The sequence below is a fragment of the Chroicocephalus ridibundus genome, chromosome 13 (genome assembly GCF_963924245.1).
Source record: "Chroicocephalus ridibundus chromosome 13, bChrRid1.1, whole genome shotgun sequence".
NCBI classification, from domain to species: domain Eukaryota; kingdom Metazoa; phylum Chordata; class Aves; order Charadriiformes; family Laridae; genus Chroicocephalus; species Chroicocephalus ridibundus.
In genome coordinates, this window is record NC_086296.1 from 3,030,676 (window position 1) to 3,051,200 (window position 20,525).

At 57.1% G+C, this 20,525-nt stretch overlaps 1 protein-coding gene across 2 annotated transcripts in view; it reads right to left on the reverse strand.

The window, feature by feature from the left end:
• Nucleotides 1–2,187: 2,187 nt before the first annotated feature.
• Nucleotides 2,188–20,525, reverse strand: part of MYO18B (myosin XVIIIB) — an 80,728-nt gene continuing 62,390 nt past the window's right edge. Inside the window, exons 40-44 of one of the 2 annotated variants that reach the window (XM_063350975.1) lie at nt 15,191–15,324; nt 14,087–14,128; nt 13,206–13,367; nt 3,877–5,174; nt 2,188–3,038 (exon numbers count right to left, since the gene is read on the reverse strand). In XM_063350975.1, the coding sequence (XP_063207045.1) occupies nt 3,878–5,174; nt 13,206–13,367; nt 14,087–14,128; nt 15,191–15,324 (1,635 nt within the window). In that variant the 3' untranslated portion in view covers nt 2,188–3,038; nt 3,877. The remainder of the gene's footprint in view (nt 3,039–3,876; nt 5,175–13,205; nt 13,368–14,086; nt 14,129–15,190; nt 15,325–20,525) is intronic. The other variant, XM_063350976.1, reaches the window with a different exon arrangement.

Below are 20,525 nucleotides of genomic sequence, written 5' to 3' on the forward strand. Positions count from 1 at the left end.
TTGCGCTGCATCTTTTTTTTTCCAGCCGTTTTATTTCTCTGGAGGCTCCAAGAGCATCGCCCGACTCCGGAGCCGCTGGTCCCTGTCTGTGCAATCGCCGGCGAGGCCAGCACTCGGGATCAGATTCAATATGCCATCAGCGCTTGATGTAATTAAACATTTTTTTTTTCAGCACACACAAGAGCTCGTTAGAGCTGCAGCAGTGTCCAGGTGCTGGTGGTTTCCTCCTCGAACCGTGTTTGAAGCTGGGTCTTGCTGATGGCCCCCAGCACAACCAGCACCAATCCTGCTCCACCAGCGTCCCACACCACGGCGGGAGTCCTGCAGAACCTCCTGCCCTTCCCACAGTGTCCCCCCGCCAAGCTCGGGGTTTAGGAGGGACCAGGGCAGGTTCAGCATCACTAAGGACAAGAAATTCCGTGGGGAAAGAGTTCCCGTTCTCGCCCAGCTCGGCCGGTGCCACTTTGTAAGATTTCTCCCTGAACTGTTTGTTCGAATGTATTATTAAAATATTCCAGACAAGTTGGAAGGACAGACCATGAAGATATCTTTTCCAAACGGCACAATCTGTGATTTTTCTTTTTTCATCTGAAAGCACAGAAGGGAGTACAGGATTTTTCGTAAAGTCTTTTTTTTTTTTTTTTCCCTTTGAGTTCTCCACTTTATGCAGAGAGAACCGGGGAGAAGATGCCTTTCATTTAATTTGTGAAATTGCAGGCACCGCCGTGACAGCACAGCACGCTGCTGTTTGCCAGTTTCAAGGAGGGGGGGAAAGAAAGAAAGAAAAAGCTTTTTAAAGCCCCGAGCCATACACAGACTTTCTTATTGGGGTTGCACCGAGATCTGGGAGAACCAAACGTGCTCACAGAAAGCATCGCTAACAGCCAGCTCCGCAGGGCCCCTGCGAACGCGGTGGTGAAAGCTGCCCCCTCGCTTCCCGAAGCCAAGTGTGTGTCCGGATAAATATCTGAAATAAATCATCTGTGTTGTACGTGCAATGACACCCGCGGGGAAGGTTTGGGTGAAGCAAGTCCCCGCGGCGGGGCCACGCTGGGGTTTGGCGTGCGGTGCTTTTCTCGCTGTTGAGGTCTGAATCCCACCCCAGGAGGTGCCCGTCTCTGCCCGAAGGAGCACGAAATCCATCCCGGGAGCAAGACTCGCCGCAAAGAGCAAAGCAAGGGGTGTCCCAGCCCCGTGGCGATGCACGGCCCCGGGGCCACCCGCCCACCCTGGTCCTCCTCAAATGCCGCGTCACCTCCCCAGCACCATCACGGTGCTGGTGCAGGCAGGACCAGCCGCCGAGGGTGCCCAACGGCAGCTTTGCCGGCCAGGATGGGGCAGGATCCCCCCACCCACCAAACGCACGTACCCGGCTGCGGTGCACAGCCAGGCGCGTGCCGGGGCGGTGGCGCCCAGGCACGTAACACCTACAAAATGCATTGATCGTTTTGTTTCCAGAAATACCCGAATCACTAGAAAAAAAAACAATTTAAAGCTAATTAGAGGTAATTTCTTCATTCGCTGTCTTCTCCCATCTTGTAAAAAGGAGACGTGGAAACGAGGGGAATGTCACCTTGCGCAGAGCTGCCTCCCGCCTGCCAGGCTGCCGGCAGCGCGGCGCTGGCTGGGAGCGAGGAATTGCTGGGAATTGCTGACAGCCTCCGGGCGGCCGAGCAAACTGCTGATGTGAACCCACATCCGGAGGTTTTTGCATTCATCTGTGACAAGGAAAATGCCTCTTGCTGCAAGGCTTTGGTTTAAATTAGAAATGGATGGGCAGAATCCAAAAGGCAAAAAAAACCCCACAACCCAAAACGCGGAAAACTGCCCAGTTTGCCTTTTCCAGCTGCTGCTGCGTTTGCGGCTGCCCCGGGGGGTCCAACGAGGTTGATGTGAATGTCCCAGTTGAGAAAATTACTTGGAAATCTCTCATGGAACAGAGAGATCTGTTCATGTACCTGTATAATTTTGCCACAAACCTCTGATAAATCAGTAAGTTTGGAGCTCTTCTAGGAAAGAGGGTTGAAGCTGAAAAAAGAGCTTTTTGTGAGTGCCGAGAGATGGGGAGGCTGGAGGGTCCCGGGCGAGAAGCCCCCAGCCGGGTAGGGGGACGCTCGGCTCTGCACCGCGCTGCTTCCACGGACCTGCGCTCGCTGCGGGGAAAGGAAAGACAAGAAGAGGCTCGTGTCAAAGAAGCAAATATTTTATTGTGTAAAAACCAAGCAGCCATCCGACTACAGCCTCCCATTGCCACACGCGCCGCGGCGCTGCGCCAGGGGGATGTTCCCACGTGTCCCAAACAGGCGGGAGCCACGAAAGCACGTACGGATCTGCCTTCAAATATCGACAGAATTACAGAAGCTTCAGAGAAAGTCTCAGCCTCTGGAAACTAAATAAAAATAAAAGCACATGAAGGGAGAGGTTCTGCAAATGTGCGGCTCGGTTTGACCGACCCTCCGGCTCCGCTGTCGCTGGGTGTCACGCCGAGACCCGAAAGCATCCTTCGGCCACTCAGCTGATTTTTGGGCAGCGCTAGGTGGGGTGAGACACGTGGGATACACCTTCGGGGTTAAAAAGGTGTGATGTTCCTCCAGCTCTTTACAGCGTGGCCTCCTCCCGGTCAGCGTGGCGCATTATCAGGCATCTATGGCAGCCGCTGGGTTTTTAATTACAGCACCAACTCCTGAGTCAAACGACGGCAGGAGAACAAGAAAGTCCCTCATTCCCCGCGGCTGGCCCTGAGCAAAGCTGCAGCGACGGGAAACGAGGCAGGAGCATAAAGAAACCAGGGTACGTTTAAAAACAAAACAAAACAAAAAAAGTCTCGTCATCTGTAAAACCGTCCCGAGACTTTCGAGGAGCCGCTTTCAGTCGCTGTTTAAATTACGGGTTTCCTATCAGGAGTTCTTCCAAAGGAGCCGGGGAGCGGATTGCCCGGTGGCGGCCCCTCTCCCGCTGCAGCGCCCAGGCCAGTTGCTGCAGTTCATTGAAACAAAGTCTGGAGAAAGTGGGACGTTTCATTATGCAAATTGTGCTTCCTGGAAAGAAATGTTTTATTAACACGCGCTCCCTTCTTGTGTCGGCTTAGTCAATTTGGTCACAGCTTGACATCCAATAAGTTAGTCTAAAGGCAATGGTTTTACAAAATGTTTTTCTAATCTATTTTAAACACTTAATTACAGTTGTGGCGCATTCATTAGGGACTTTGCTTTCAAACCTGGATTGCGGTAATAAATCCTAATTCTCGAAGTGTCAGTCGCAATACAGAAACTGGAGCCAAGTGGTTGTCAGAGGCAGTTGCTAACTGGGGGAAGCACGCCCCTGATCCCGGTGGGACCCCCTTCCTCGGGAGAGGGGTGACCTCCAGCATCCAGCCAAAGCCAATTTCAAATTAAGCGAACAAGCAGGAGCACCGGGATGAGCGCTCAGCGGGGCTCGGGAGGATGTGGCTGTTGGGTGGCATGATAGGAGCTGGGGGACACGATTTTTGGGAAACCTGGAGGCCAGGAGACCTGGGAGCTGGTGTCCTGCCCAGCTCTGGGGCTGTCCCCATTGCCCACCCCCCTGCAGCTCCGAAGGGAGCAGGGAGAGGGCAAGCGGGGTGCCATCCCTGGTGCCACACGTCCCATGGGACATCCCTGGCACCATCCCGGCTGCTGGAGAGCCGGGAGCACAGGCAGGCATCGGGGATGGAGCCGGGCCAGTGCCTCCCCTGCCCTGGGCTGCTCCAGGGGGAGCGTGGGGACACCTGCTATCCCGGGCCACCCCATCCCCACACACCCCGTGGCATGGGCACAGGCAGCAGCTCGGGGCCAGCACCGCAAACCTGCCAGCGCTGCTCGGAGCTCGTGCCGGTGAGCGGCTCAGCACGGTTACCTTAGTCTTTTCCCAGATACTTCTTCATGATGCTGCTGACGTCGTCTTCCTTCCCTTCTGCCTCCGCCCGGCGGCTCGTCCCGCTGCTCTGGGACCCGGCTTTGCCACTGCAGCCCTCCCCGTCCCCCCGCTGGGGCTGCGGCCGGCGCTTGATGCTGTCGGCACTCCGGGAGGAGAGGAGGGAGCTAGAGGATGAGGAGGAGTCGGAGAGGTCCCCGGGGTCCTCCCGGGAGGCCATGCTGCGTTTGGCCGTGCCCTTCGTCTCGGAGGACGCCGAGCCGCCTGCTACGGCCTCATCCTGGAAGCGGACGGTGAGGGGCCGGTGGCCGTCCTTTCTGTCCCTCCCGGGCTTGGCCAGGCTGCTGGTGGAGCGGGATTTGCGGATGGCCGGGAGGAAGTCGTCGAAGTCGACGTTGGTTCTCCTCTCGTAGTTGAGGGTGGGTATTCGCCAGCTGAAGGGGTCGCTGCCCTTCCCCTCGCCCGGCCCGTCGCTGGATGCCGAGCTCAGGACTCCCCCTGAGCCCCATCCCACCTCCGCGTCTTCCAGCGACGGCTCCAGGAAGCTTCTCCAGGAGCTGGGCTGCAGCGTGCCCAGCACCTCCATGCCCACAGCCGGAGAGCTCAGCTGGCGGCCGGAGCCACCAAGGCTTTGCAGGAGGGAGTCGTAGGAGCCAAACTTTGAGGCTCGTTTGAGTGCCGGCGAGCGTGGCTGCTCGGCCGGCTCCGTGGCCATGCTCCGCAGGCTGGAGGAGCGCGCCAGGCCGGCGCCTGCTCCTTCGCCTTCCCCCAGCTGATCCCCCTCCAGCTTCCCCGGGGAATCCTCTGCCGCTGGCAAAGCCCTGCAGCGCCGCAGGGCCGCGGCACCCGTGGTGCGGTAAATGGGGAGGGGAGAGGTGTCGCCCAGCGCCGGCCGCCCTTGATCCCGCTCCGCTCCCCGCTGCCGCCGCAGCTCCTCCACGTACTCAGAGAGGGCGGCCGACGAGCTGGGCACCGTCCCTGCCGCCGGAGAGAGCCCTCTCCTCCTTGGCACCGTCGGAGACAGCGGGCTGGGGAACCTCCCGTCCGGGGCAGGGGAGCCCCCTCTCCGCAGCACTGATGGGGATGTCTCTCCTATCCTGTCCGCAGGCTTTTTAGGGCTCTCCAGCTCTTCGTCTGCCCGAGTTTTTCCGTATTCCCGTCGTCTAGCACCGAGCAAGGGACTCGCCGTCCTCCCCATATCAGCAGCATCGACGGACCTGGCAGCGCTGCGGGAAGAAGCCGGCCGGCTCGCTGCTGGTTCCTTGGTGTCTCTGCTCACCCTGAAGAAGAGATATTGGCGTTAGTCTAAGCTGCGCCATCTCCAGCATCCGTAATGTCACTCAGCAAGGGCAAGGCTGGGCAGCGAAAAGCCCGTGTTTACGTAGCAGTCTCAGAATAAACTCCCGCTGCTACACCTAGCAGTTGGGCAATGCCCAAAGATTTTATCTTAACTCACTCTAAGTCAGCGAACGCGGTGAAATCCCCGGCACAGAGTGCGTGACGTGCCTGCCTTTAGCTCTGCCAAACCAACGCATACCTCCAAACGTCCTTTTTTCTTGACAAATTAGGGCAACATGTAGGATTTCTTTTATTGCTGTCAAAGCCAAAGATTATTCGCTAAAATTTTAGGAAGCCAGCTCGCAGAGCACCACCAAATGCATCTTAATGTTACCGCGGGGCACGTTTCACCCAGGCTGCTGCCAGGGAGGACAAACAATTGTGAACTGCAAGAGCCAAATGGCCAGGGCTGAGCAGGAGCAGCAGGTCCTAAAGGATAAACTGCTTTCCCGTGGGGATTTCCTTTGGCAAAGCCGGGTTTTGAGGAGGGAGACAGGCCAGGAAGAGGGGGGGCAGAGCCTGCCGCCGCCGGTGCAGCCAGCGGTTGGAGGGCTCTCCCCACCCGACGGCACTGATCTCCTCGCCAAGCAAATGCACTTTGGGGAAAAATCTGCTCATTACAGAGCCATTGACAGAAGCGATGTGTGGGGATGGGATGGGGATGGGGATGGGACCTCGCCCTGCACGTGGGGGCTGCTGAGAAGGCAGGAACTGTGTGGGCTCCACCTCCGCTCGCCAAAGAGGAGTTGCACCGGACACCGTCAGAGCAGGACAGCATCCCCGGAGCAGGACAGCATCCCCAGGGCAGGTTGACGGCCGGGCTCTAGGGGCGGTTTAGCCAGAACACGGTGCCGAACTGGGGATGGCACCAGCTCGGCACCAGCAGCCGTGGCTCTTGCTGCCGGGATTGCAGCTTGTGCAGATGTGAAACAGCAGAAAGGGCAATAATGACGATGACAATGACAACAACAACAACGACAACAACAACAACAACGACAACAACAACAATAATAATAATACGGCATGCTCCTCTGTGCTGAGAGCAGAGCAGCACGCAGCAGGTCTGTGGCTGGGACCGGCACATGGTGCCAGCCCTCCGAGGGTTGATGCCCAGGAGGAGCCTTGCCGGCCAGCTGGTATTCTGGATTTAACACCCGCTCCTCACCGTGGGGCTGCAAGAGCTGCTCTGGGACCACTACGGTGACACCGTTCCCACCCCTGCACCAGCCACTCGCTGAGCGGGACAGGGATGGGGCGGCAGCATGGCAGGAGCAGGGGATGGTCCTGCCTTCCCCCAAATCCTGCCTGTCCCTCCCCAAAGCGTTCAACGGCACTGAGCACCCGCTCTGCCAGGACAGGAGCTTGGGAGCATCTCCTCGGGCACCACAGGACGCTGATGTGATGCCTGTTCGGCTGCCGAAGGCCCTGCCAAGCGGCCGGATCCTGGCACACGCAGGCTGCAGAAGGGGCTCCTCTGCACCAAGCCTGTCCCCTTCCTTGTGCAGCTGGTGCACGGAGATGGGGAGGGGGCCGCGGTCACCACTGGGCTCGGTGTCACTGCTGACACTAAGCTCCCACGTTTACATCCCCCACCCCCACCCCAGCATCTATGTGGACTTGAAGGGCTGAAAAAATGTTTTTTTCTGCCCATCTCACTGCAGGGAAAGGCAAAGGGCCTCTTTGCCAGGACACATCTGAAACAAAGCAGGCGCTCTGCAGAGCTGCGCCGTGCCTCTCCCCGGCACATCGCTTTAGATCAATGATAGCCAGTTACTATCTATAGGCTGCTCGCGCGCAGCCGCCTGCCGATGTGACGGGGAGCGTAGGCGCCTGCGAGCGACGTGTTTTGACAAAGGCTGTGCCCAGTGCTGGCAGCTGCCAGTGGATTATCCCCACTCACGGATACCCCCGGCATCACTCAGCCAAGGACCTGGAATTGGCCTTAAGGAGAAGGTTGCCGGGATGTGAATTTGTCTGAGACAGAAAGGAGAAGGGGAAAAGAGAGCGAAGGGTGGAGTAAAGCAGCAGAACCTAAAAATAAATACATCTCTGGGAGGCCAGCAGGCTTCGAGGTGTGGGAGCGGTGGTCAAGTTTTACATCACCACTAATGAAGCATCCTGCCCCGGGAATGCTGGGGTTGCCATGGGAACGGGGGTGAGAGTGGATAATCCAGCCACCGCGCTGGACCCGTTCGGACCAGGCTCCACTGACCCGTGAAATAATTTACATGCCGAGACGGGTCGAAGACAAACTCCACGGCTGGGAAACGCAGGCGATTGCAGAAGCGATGGGGTAATGGAGCGGCTTCAGGCCCCCGGCGCCTGCTGGCACAGCCCAGGGCACGGAGATGCCCGCCTGGTCCTGGTGCTCGCCACCGTGCCATGCGCCCGCAGCTCATTAAACGGGCCCAAACCATGTGATTATCCAATGCAAAATGAATTAACCAGAGACTTAATCTCTCTGGAACACAGCAACCTCCAGGGCAACCCCGCACCGCTGCACCCGACGTTGCTGAAGCCTCACAGCTGATTAATAGTTTGAGACATTTCGATAATGCTGGGGTTTAGGAGCCTAAATTGCATCTTACCTAAATAGCTGGTGTAATCCTTCCATGAGAATTTGTACGGAAATTGCTCCAATCGCTCTTTAACGTTTCTAAATAATATTGTAAACTGACTGCTGCACGACCGGCTTTCATAAATTAAACGGCCAGCTTCAATATTTTTCCTTAGTTTTTAAGACTGAGATAAAAGTGAGCTGGAGAGGTAAGAAACACTAATGGGCTGTGAACGTGGATGGTTCACACGCTGCTATTTATTGTCCTGTTCAGCCTGATGGACAGTTACTATTTTTATGAAAATCTTTAGAGCCCGAAATGGAGTGAAAACAGCAAACGCAGCGTTGTTCCTCCAGCTCCCACGGCTCATACGAGCCTGGCTGCCGAGGCCCCGCAGCCCCCAGGGTCCCAGCAGGGACCTCTGTGTACTGCAGCATCTCCTGCCCGTGCTCTCCGTTCCCTGCTTTTCAGTAGAAGAGGTGAAGCCCAAGACCCCCCCATCCATCCCTGTCTCTCCCAACGATTCCTATTAGCCGCATTCTTTAAGCAAAACCCAAGGAAAGGGCTGGTTTTCCCAGGGAAGCTGTATCTCTCCGGGCATGGCTCATCACCCCGTGGTCGGCGCTGGTGGTGGGTGCCAGGGTCGTGGCATGTTACCTTCGAGCAGCATCAGCTGCCTGGCGAGCGCACGCGGGGCCTGACCGGATTTTAAATGAAAATGCAAATACTCCTCAGGGTTTACACTAGCAGCAAAAAGGCACCGCGCCGTGGGGAAACACTGCTGGGATTTCTCTGCTTTTGATGCTTTTCCTCTTGCTCTCCAGCATCTAAAATGCTCGGATCCTTCCAGCAAAACCTGTCATCGCTTCCCCTCACAGAAAGCCAAAACCTGCTTCGTCCACCTCCGGAGACTCCCCCTGCGGTGGCCACCCAACCCGGAGCACCAGCCACCGCCACGGCATGTCCCTGCATCACGGGGAAATCACACCCCCCCTTTCAATTAATTGTTTCTGCAAAAGGAGCCTGAGGACCACAAGGTAATTTCTCCCATGCAACAGGTTTCTGACGGAACAAGCCCAGAGGCTGGTGCCGGTGCTGCCGCAGCCTGGGAAAGCTGGGCTGCCAGCCCCCATCGCTGGTCAAACCATGCAACCATGGCTGGACCCCACGCTACTGCACCAGCACCCCATCCTTATCTTTTGTTCCTTTAACCCCACCCTGATGGCTACCAAAGGAGCCACCCCAAGATCACAGAATCATGGAATGGTTAGAGTTAGAAGCGACCTTAAAGCTCATCCAGCTCTAACCCCCCTGCCCTGGGCAGGGACACCTCCCACCAGCCCAGGTTGCTCCAAGCCCCGTCCAACCTGGCCTTGAACCCCTCCAGGGATGGGGCAGCCACAGCTTCTCTGGGCCACCTGGGCCAGGGGCTCACCGCCCTCACAGCAAACAATTTCTTCCTGATATCCAATCTAAATCTCCCCTCTTTCAGTTTAAAAGCGTTACGCCTCACCCTATCTGTCTACTCTCTCATAAAGAGTCCCTTCCAATCAGGAGTAATCTTCTCTTGGCCATACTCAAGCCAGGACACAAGTGCGAGATGGTCCTGTCCCGTCTTGCAGCACCCTCTGCTCATCCATAAACCCCAGACTGAGACACCGTCAGTAACTCCCAGGGCTTGGAATAACCTGAGGAGCCCCCGGCAGCCCCGGCGGTGGGTGATGCTGCAGGAGCAGGACCGCGAGGACGCTACGGCCGCCCAGCAAAACTCCGCTCCTCCTCTCAGCTTCAGCGAGGGTTTTCCCCAGCCAAAGGCAAAAGCAGGGCCTGATGCACAACTCGGAAGGCATCTGTAAGCCAAACGGAGTTCTGCAATATGCCATTCACACCAGAGCAAATGACATACAACAATAATTAGTGAAGATTACATAGCAATTAACATGATTACAATTATGCTAGTTGAAATAATTTATACAATAAAATCCACACATGCATTGCAACACATGACCAGGGATGAAAGTGTGGCTCGGATGCTTTTCCTGGTAGCTCATAAATAAAGCCAAGACAACTCCATATCGGGGAGAGAAAAAGAGACTGGCCTAATTTCAGTCAGAAGAGGATTTTCTTGTCACGCCGTCATCTACAGAAGAGCTCCCAGTTCCTCACATAATGATCTGCTTTTGACACAATAATGTTTAAAAATAGACGTGTCGGATCCCCACCAGCCCTGGGACGCGGGCTCCTGCTTTCACCTACTGAAGCAGAAGGGGAAAGGACGCCGGGGCGATGCCGGGGCTGCGGATGCTGCCATGCCATGGGATGCAGGAACCGAGAGGCAGGACCATTCCCTCCTGCACCTCAGCATCAGCCCCTCTATCGCAACGCAACCCCGACCTGCCTGGCGAGGGGCAGAATAAATACATAAAGTTTTGAATTGGCTTCCTAAGAAAAAAAAAAACCTGACAGTTTATTCCAACTCTGCAATGTGTCATATTTATGGAGGCTTAGCCCTGCTGGCCAACATTTTGTACAAGCACTTAAATAGCAGAGAATTAAAGAAAATGTTAATCAAATCTCTCATTCCTGTACACTACACTGACGATAACAGCCTTCTATGCTTTCCTCTGGCTTTTGGCAGCTGTTTGTTCAGGAAATATCCCATATGCAGTGCTGAGAAGCGAATGCTAGGAAGATTCATTTTTCATTACTGGGTGCTTGTGTAAGACAAAGGAATCTTAATAAGGAAGAGCTCGTTTCGCTGATCTCGTTTTTATTACCTTACCAGTCTCATTGTCTGTTTGTTTGCATTTCATATAGCCTCCTCTCTAATATTTCCATCTTAGATTAGCCGAAGCCAAACACAGCTACGGCACCAGGATTTGCAATTCGCCTCTTCGTGACCCCCCGGATGGAGGCAGACCGTCACACTATTTCCAAGCCTAGGTACAAATTGCCTCTCACGATGGCCATGGTCATTCCAGTAAGTTATTTTTATTAATCCCCAAGCCTACATACCTGCCCTTTTATTATAAATCCAGTGTGTTTCAGCTCAGAAATGTGATATTAGCCATACCTCCTGATCTGCTGCCATTCATTTATGATCAGAGCTGGGTTATTGGGACCAAAGACCCGTACACAGCACGGAGGAATTACTTTCCTGATGGGTGCTGCGGTGGGGCGCAGGGTCTCAGCCAGCTTGGATGGCTGCTCTCAGGGCTCCCAGCCATCACCTCCCCGCAGGTCCCTGCCCTTCCCGACCGCCCTTAAATTCTGCCTTGTATCAGCCATGGACCGCTTCAAACATGCTCGAGGCATCCGCCGCCGGGGGATTTGCTCTTCAGAAAATTAATTCTGGCAATAGTTATTTTGCCGTACAAAGCAGGTGAATGCAGCGGGGACTGATCTTGCCGGAATCAGAGCCAGGAGCTTAATACCAATGTCTGGAATGAAACGGCAGCCTGCAAACCCTATCCAACCCCATCGGCTCGGAGCATCTCTGTAGGGACCTGCACAAGAACAGGGAGCAGGCGGGTGCCGCAGCGAGCTGTGCCTGGCCCCCATCCTGGTTCAGGGGGGGGAAAAGATGGGAAAATAGGTATGTGTGCCCTGACACGCCCCCCCCAGGAAAGCAGTGCCCCGAGTCCGGGGCTGCAGACGGGGGTACGGCGGGGCTGCAGGCAGGGGTACTGCCAGCCCTGCCCACCGTGAATTCGGCTGGTCGGGTTTGCCACCCGCGTGCACGGCCGGCTGCCACCTCGTCCCATGGCAATCAATGCTACAGATCACGCATTATGTAAAAAAGCTTGCTTTTTTTTTCGTTATAAAGCTATCGTTTTGCAAATCTTGGCATGCAAAGCAGAGAAACCCCTTTCCCCAGGTAGGGGTGATGCTCTCCGGAGTTGCTTTGGCCCCGTGCAGCTCCGACCCCAGGACTCGGAGCTCCATCTCTGCTCACCTACAGCTCTCCCAAGCCTCCGAGGAGACCCGATGCCCTTCCCTGTCCCCACCACCTCCATCTCTGCTCACCCACAGCTCTCCCAAGCCTCCAAGGAGACCTGACGTCCCTTCCCTGTCCCCACCACCTCCCTTCTGAGATGCAGCCGCCAGACCCTGACTTACAGGGCTTTCCAAAACTCAACCCATGCAATCGCTTCACAGGTGAAACGCAAAGAACTGGTTTGTCTGCGACCCTGCAGTGCCGGGGAGGGCTGTAAGACCCTGGGTTTGTCTCTGGGCTGGAGGGTCCCTCCGATGGGCACCCAGGCGAGGTGGCCTCCACTGGGGCTGGGTGCCTGGGCACTCACCGAGCCCCGGGCAGTGGGAGCTGAGCCGAGGCAGTTTGGCCACGCGAGTGCTTGGGCCGCTCTCCAACTCCCTCACAGCCCATTAGCATTACCGTCAAAAATTAACATATTTTATATTAGAACTGTATAAATGCATACTGTTTCCTCAGCAGCAAAAGGCGAGCATATGGCATACAAATCCTCAAATAGGCTGCATCGCCTCTTTAAATTATCTCTAGAGAATACATCAAGGGATATTATACTGCTTGAAGCATGTTTTTGATGTAGCGACTTTCATCTAGCGTTTCACTGATCCTGGCGTGGCAGCGACTACCTTCCTTGATTTGATGTTTTGACCTTAAATACCACGGGTGCCCCCGAGCTCCTTTCTGCACGTCCTGGAAGGAGCGCAGCCGAAGTGCCCGCCGTCCCCGGGCCAGCATCAGCAGCCCCCGCTCCAGGAGCCGCGGGGGCTTCCCTGTCCCCGAGCAGCTGCCGCCGCTGCAGCGGTGCCACCACGGTGCTCCTCGCTGCACCCTGCGGTCCACCACACATAAAGGGTGACTTTATTTTTTCCGGGGGAAAATAAAAGCCAAAGAGAGCAGGTGGGAGCCCCCAAGGATACGCAGCGGTTTGGGATGCTCGGCTCTGCGGAGGGAGTTACTGGCTGCACCCACTGCATGTGTCCCCCCAGTTCGAGGGGCCGCGAGCAGCCACAGCCCCCAGCGGAGCAAGCAGGAGCCAGGGGAGTGGGGTCAGGCCATGCAGACACCCGTGACGGGAGAGCACCCGGGGCTGACGGCTCTCCCTGCTGTCCTTGTCACCCCGACAGGACAGGATGCCCGCAGCCACCTCTCTGCACCTGAACGCTGGGAAACCAGCGCTGCGTGCAGCCCATTCCTGCTTCTCACACTGTTGGGTTTTTTTGAAATAAAAATACGGGAGGGTTTAAAATACCTCTGTGATGGCTTGCTGCTGCAAGATACTTTTCTACCCTCTGTGCATCTGCAAGATGCTGGAGCTGGTACCAAGCACCCACGGGTTCCCCAGACGAAGGCTGTGGTGGGCACCCACTGCGGGGGCTGTCACCGCCGGAGGTGGCCATGCCCAGGACGGGCTGGGGGTCCCTTACCTCGGTCCCTGGGTGCTGCGGCTGCCAACGGACTGCACGGAGAGGCTCCCGGCCAAGCTGGGACTTGTCGGGGAAGACCAGCCCGCGGATGACCCCAGCCAGGACTTGATGCTCTCTGCAGGCTCCAGACTGAGCACGGAGCCGACGCTGGAGCAGGCATCCCTGCGGGGAGAGACGAGACCTCGTTAGTCCCGCAAGCACAGACAAGAGGGCCGGTGGCACTGGGAAGGTCCTGGAGCATCTGTGAGGGTGAGGCCGGGCACAGACCGGGGGTTTCTTCACAGCTCCAGACGCTGGGCTCTGCGCTGGCTGTTTTGTAGCACCAGCACAGATCGGACAAACCAAACCTCTCCAGGCAACCTGGCCTTTGTGCCATTGCTGCTGCCATTAGCTATTTCCCTCATGCTTTTGTAAGTGCCCTGTAGCCTGTAGACCATGGGCAGGAAAACCCCACTGCTGCCTGCAGTGCCCCAGGAGCAGTGCTGCCCTGGCAGAGCCAGTGTGTCCCCAGGCACCCACTGTGCCCTACGCACCCCTGGGGTCCCCCGGGGCCGGAGTCACCCCTGCCCACCCTCCGGGACCCCACACTCCAGCTGCAGCAGATGAAATCCTTTAGGATCTCGGTTTTTCGTCAAAGCCACAGATCAGCTTCATATTCCCGAAATGCAGCCCGGAGGAGCGAGAGCGTCCCGCGGGTTTGACAGACAAAGCTCGAAGGGAAAGCGAGCAGGTCGCCAGGCATGGGGGCACACAGAGCCATCCCAAAGCCCACCAGCGCCCTTGCCCTGGGCAAGCTGCGGGCAGCTGGTGGTCCACAACCCATCGCCCAGCCCGGTGCAGGCTCCTGCCCTTCGGCCGGCAGCTCCCCGGGGCTCACTCACGTCTCCCTCCTGGAGCAGAGCGATTCCCGCGCCGTCTGCACGCTGCAACCGAGGGACAAAAGAGAGAGTCAGCCCCGGCGCTGCCCGTGGCTCACACGGCCTCCCCGAAGCCACCGCATGAGTCGGATGAGACGAAAACCTCCCCAGGCAACATCCTCCAGGGCAGCAGCGGGGACGTTCCCAGCACGCTGCGTGGCCAAAGACCTCCTCGCCTGCCCTGGGCTGGAAAAGGGACGCCGGTGCATGCATCCCCGTCGCGGGGACGGGTGCTGCTGCAGCGTACGTTGCATTTACACTCGCAGAACACCTCCACCGCGCTGGAGAAGGGCAGGGAGCAAAATCCACCGCTTTTCCTGCACCCAGCAGCTGCGGAGGTCCCTGCCAGGAAGCACTTCTCACCTCCCGCTAATGTGTCAATTGTATTGGAAATCACTTCTGTTTTACCAAGGAGCGAATTTCTGAGCTCGCGGTTTCTATCTCACCCTTCCCGGGTTTAATCACTACATAAAGGAAATCTCACGGTGCGGTGACAAGCACATCTCTGCTTTCTTTTTTTAAATGCATTTATCTATTCTGTCTCCATTTGTCACGATGCCCCTTTAGCGGCGTAGCAGAGAGGAAAATCGGAGGGCTGTAGAAATACCACCTGAAAAATTCACCGGAATTTTTTCCCCATTTTTTTCCTAGCAAAATCTGCCCAGCTTCACCGGTTCCTCCAAACCCCAGCTCCTGTGGCTGATCGAAGTGCGGGATTTTCAATCCATAAATCCAGCGCTGGGGCACACGCTGCCGCCTGGCAGCACGCCACGCTGCTAGGGACGAGGGCTTGCTCTGCGAACGGGGCTATTTGCGTCCTTTTTGCCTACTTTAAGCTGGTCCACACAGTATGATTTTCAGGGCGAGACTTTTTCATGAAGTTTTTGTTAACGTGAAATTTCTTGCGCATAAACACGTGCTGCTGCAGCACAAAAGCCCGAGGATGCAGACGTGCAGGTACGGCCAGCCTGGCATCGCTCTTGCACGGTGGAGCATCTTTCCCCACCTCAAAGCACCCGCGCCTGCCTCCCTGCAGCCCCCACAGCCCCCCGGCGCTCCTCGCCTCACCTCTCGGCATCGCTCTCGTCGCTGGACCGCAGCTCCTCCAGGGCCACCTGCAGATCGGCGATGCGCCGGATGGAGGTCCCCAGGTCAGCCTGCAGGACCTGCCGCACCGCCGCCAGCTCCGCCAGCTGCTGCTCCTGCGCGGAGGGCACGGGGTTAGTGACGGCACCCCGACACGGCACCCCAAAACATGGAGGAGACAAGTGAGACATCTGCTAAAGCTTCCCCCCCGGCCGCCGCCGCCCCCACAGTGCTCTCCGTGCCCTGCCAGGGCTTGCACCCTGCTGCCATGCCATACCTTGTAAAACGTAATCTTCACCACTCACAAGAAGAGGAGCAAAAGAAGCTGAACCCTCTCCATGACCAACGAGCATCCCCCACAGTGGAAAAAGGCTCGGAGGAGATGGGCCAAAAAATCCCAAGCACTGGGCAGAAAATAAGGAGCCGTCAGCAGCTGCCGTGTGGAAACGGAATTTAGCTCCAGGGAGGGGATGGCGGCCTTGGTTTTAGGCACAGGGCTACACCAGGGCACCAGCAGGTTGTACAAACAGCCTTCCTGCAGGTAATTAGTAGAGATTAATGTCTTCTTCAGCCAGGCAGACCAGTGTGGGGGTAAGCATGTAAGTTGGCTCGGGCCAGTATAGAGTATAAAACCTGGACAAGTAATAAAAACCAAGTTTGAGGAGAGCAACGGGCTCGAGCTGGCTTCAACCCGCCCGTCCCTCCCTGCAGCTGGGGCTGCCCAGCGCCGTGGCCGTGAGCATACGGAGGCTGGGGATGCCATCACGGCTGAACAAGGACTCAGGAATATATCGCAATCGCTGTATTGTGCCTGTGCCGTGACTTCGCTGCATCGCTGTATCGCTCTGCTGAATCAAAATGTAACGCCAACATACCAAATGACTAAATCTGATATTAAAATTAATGCAGACTCCCCCACCCCCTGTGGAACATGTAAAAGCAGCCAGTGTGAGAGCACCATGTCCCTGCTGGGGACAGAGCGGGGCACAGACCATGGGGCTGCTCCTGGGTCTGCTCTTCCACTCACACACTCCACAAACGAAGCCCGTTTCAGAGATGCCGGAGCTGATAAGAAAAACCAGAAACTCAATTCATAATTTAAACTACAGGGAGGAAAAGCCGGCCGAGCAGCACGACCGGGATGGCACCATGGACCCAGCATCGCCGGCGGCCGGGTGTCCTCATGGCACACCGAGGATGCCGACCCGGCACCACCCGCCCGCCGCGCTCATCGCATTCCAAGTCCTTTCAGCTGGGAAGGAAACCTTGGCCGTGTTTTCTAAACCATCACACGGCAGAGAGGGAAGGAAGAGGGAGCGCGCACGCTGCAAATCCACCCCTATTGGAGCTGCCAGCAGTAAAATTGCCATCTCGGCGGTGACAAGGTGAGAGATGATTTGCAGCGCGGGCTGCGACAGGCCACGGCGCAGGAGCCGGCAGACTGTCAGAGTAAATAATGAAAGCCCCGGGATCACCAGGCGGCCGGGCCCGAGGGGAAGAGCATTTCAGTTCATAAAAACATGCAAAGAAATACCCCAGTTTGGGTTGCGCAGCGTCACAGTTCCTGCTGGAAATGCGCCGGTCTTGGTAAAAAACCTGAACGCTGCCAAGAAGCTTTCGGAAACTCAGCGCTTCCGAGCCTTTTGCTTCCCTCCCGGCTCAGGCAAACGCGGAGGGTGGAAGGGACCCGTTTTATCGTGGAAATGGCTCTGAGTGCGTGGGGATGGCCACTGCCCAGGCAGAGGAGCTGCTCCCCACGCCGGGGTTGGCCCCACAAACGGTCGGGGGCTCAGGAGGGGGCACACAGAGAAACTCGTGACCCCGGAGAGGAGAAAAGCCCGAGGGGAGAGAGCCCCAGGCTTCGGCTGGCTTCGTGCCTGTATTCAGCTATTTGCAACTGCAAGACCAGGCAGTAAAACAACCGCCAGATAAAAAGCTCAACCCTTCAAACAGGCTGATAAGAGTCTCCATTGAACTAGTTCCTCAGCTCCAGGATACGGCGCAAATTAAATATAGTTCAGTGGCTGCATTTAGTTCCTTTCCTCCGTTCTGCTATTATTAACCTGACAGTGACTGGCAGGGAGGCAGCCGGGCACACGGCGCCGCGCGCCCCAACCCCACCGACCAACGAAATCCCCCGGGTTCAGCTGCCAAAGCAGCAAACACCGCGTCCCAGCGACTGGCGGGGTCCCCCCGGCTGGTGGGGTTCCCCCCCCCCGTCCCCGACCCCCTCTGCCTTCTGCGTGACAGCCACAGGTGTGCCGAAAAGAAACGGGAGCAGCAGCGCGGGGCTGATGCTGCTGAGCCGGGGCTGCAGCCTGGCTCCCCCCGGGGATGCCCCTCTCCCTGGGCACCCACAATCGTGGCAAAGAGCCAGCGGCCTCAGGAGGGGGCTGCACAGGGCAGCGGGGGGGACAAAGGTGGGACAAACCGTGGGTGACCGTGGGGTCCCCCGCACACATGCCGCCCGAGCGGCAATTTGAATGTAAGGCTGGAAATACCCGTTTCTTCACAAGAGTTGACAGTGCTCAAACACAGCGATGCTGCTAAAACAGCCTCCATCCAGCGGAGGTACTCTCACCACCGCCATCGCCCCAGGTGCCCGCCTGGATTAAACGCGGAGGGAAGCGCCAGTCGCATCCAGAGAACAACCGGGGCTGCTCCACGCTCGCTCTCTGCTGAGAGCGTGCACGAGCCCGTGCCCAAAGTGAGTTTTAGCTCTCGGGGCTCGGTTGATACCGTAAAGTGAATTCTGGCGATACAAATCTGCAGCAAGAGGACGTGGGGGAGAGAAACGGCGCCGCTCAGTTTCTGTGCCCTGCCTTGCGGCATGGGCTCAGCGCATCCGCAGCCCCCGAGGATGCTGCAGCCAGCGAGGGGAAGGAGGAAGAGGAGGAGGAGGAGGAGGAGGAAGAGGCTGGCAGAGGCATAGCCCGGCCAGGGACACAGAGAGAGGAAAAATGCTCCGCGTAAATGTGCTGATGAGCGTTTTGGGCTCAAATCAGCGCAAAAGAGAAAGGCTCCGGAGCCACGGAGCAGCTAGGTTGACCAGCTCATAAGGACGGCACTGCGGTGGGGAGGAGGCTGTAAACCCACCATCCCACCCGGGTTGGGATCGGCTCAATCCCGGATCTCACGCACGGAGGGACTTTATGTTTTACTCCGTACCATACAATTGTCTCAAGGGAGGGAATAGTTATAGCAATATAATTAAATTTCAAACGCAAAAACTGCTACCTTCGTCATGTAAACTGGCAAGAATGGTCCCAGCATCAGGCCACCGCCATCCCAGGGAGCGATTACACACTTTTCACACTTTTTGTTTTGATCTAAATGCAAATGCAAGAAGCGTTTCCCTTTTAATACAGCAACCGGTCTGAGCATTTACATCCTCGCTCAGGATGAACCGCCAAGTGTTGCTGGCTTTTTGCTTCCTGTAAGCAGGAAAGGGGGGGGGGGCAGGAGAAAAAAGGGGGGAATATATTTATTGAGAAAAACTCATAACCCGCCTGTTCCCGTGGCTCTGCTGAAGCGCAGGCACCGCCTGGGAGAGAAGCGCTGCACGGAGTGGAGCGAGCGGTGCTGCACCCATGGCTGTGCCCTCTCCCCGTCCCGACAGACCCCGGGGATGAGCCCCTCTTCCCCGACCTGGGGCACCAGCCGGGATCCGAGGAAATCACCCATCCGCAGAGGCGCTGGGGGACAGCACTGCTGCACCCCGCCGCTGCCCGCAGCCTCGGCAGCGCCCCATCTCGCCCATGCACGAAGGGACCTGCTCCCCCCATTCCCGGCGTCCCTGCACGTTTGGACTCGGTGGCCATAGCCGGAACCAGCCGGCCACTGGCCTGCACCACGTGCGAGAAGACACACGTGACCCCGATCGAGGGGCTGCCGGGGACCGGAGTGATACGCCGCACTGCGGCTGGACCTGGAGGATGAAAGGTGACTTGCGCGTCATCCTGCCTGCTTTATTCATCCTTAATGGCCCCTTATCAGAGGCCCCCGTGCTCCTGCTGGCACTGATGATGATGGGGAACCCAGGCGGCTGCTGGGGGCCGGGGTGAGCCGGGGGGGGCTGCAATCAGAGGAGCCGCGCTGATGAACGGGGCTTATAAAGCCACGGCTGCCGGGGGGAATCAGTCCTTTCTGCCTAATCAGGGAGAGGGCGAAGGTGGGAGCAGTTGCCCTCACGCTGCACAGTGCCGGGGGAGTAAAGCAGCAATTTTCCAACTGTTATGAGATTTCTTCTTCCGCTACTCTTTAACCTCCGTAGGGATATATGCGTTGCATGGCAAACTGATCCGTGGGGGGATTTCAACCCCGACTATACACACACCCCGTAGCTGGGCGGCTCTTGCCAGCCCATGGCCCAGCGGGAGCAGTGCCGGGGGTGCCCCGTGGGAGCCCAGCACCTCCCCAAAAGGCATCCCGCAGATGGGGGGGCTCCTTGCTCAGGGTGGGAACCCCACAGCCGCTCACATCAGCCCTCGGAAGCACACTCCCTCCATCTCCCATGGAGAAGCACGGATCACTGCCTTCTCCCTTGCAAAGCAGCAGATCTCAGACTTGGAAAAAGCCCCAGAAAGGGGCTACAGCTACTGCCACAAACCGGAGCTGGTGAAGCAGAACTGACGGTCCTTTGCTTCACGTCTGTGTTGATTTTTCATTGAAAAGCTCCACTGATTTCTCTCCTGCCTTGCAGCGGTTTGGAGCAGCCCTACTCTATCCATCCTCCTGGCCAGCAAGGAACCTGCCCACGCACCCGGCCGTGGCATGGGGACCATGGGGATAGATGGGGATGTGGCACCAGCTGTGAGCCCAGGCAAAGGTGCTCCGGCTTCCCAGATGGGGATCTGAGAGTGTTTCTGCTACACGAGCTCAGGAGCATCCCGTGCCAGTAAACCCCAGTCCCTGTTGGCACCAGCAGATCTGGCTCCTTCCACCAAACCAGTCAGTCACGTGCAGCAGAAACCAGCCCGACCAGCTTAGAAACCCCGGCTGAGGTATATTTTATAATCAATAAATAAAATATACGTTCCACCTGGGTTTGCCTACGTTTCCAAATTAGACTCTCCCATTCACAGCGTATCGGCGGACAGATCGCCCCAGAGCACAGCACTCCCCAAACCCGACGGCACCAGTCCGCGCGCAGGTGAGAAGCATTTGTTTTAGAAAGCTGAGGTTAATTTTTGCTGACAGAGAGCCTGAATTAAAGGCTCTCTCAAGATAAGAGGGACAGGAGCTCGTTTGACCACGGTCAGCACATGGCAAACCCACACTGAGATGCTGGTGCTCGCAGCCCAGACTCCTGGGGGGG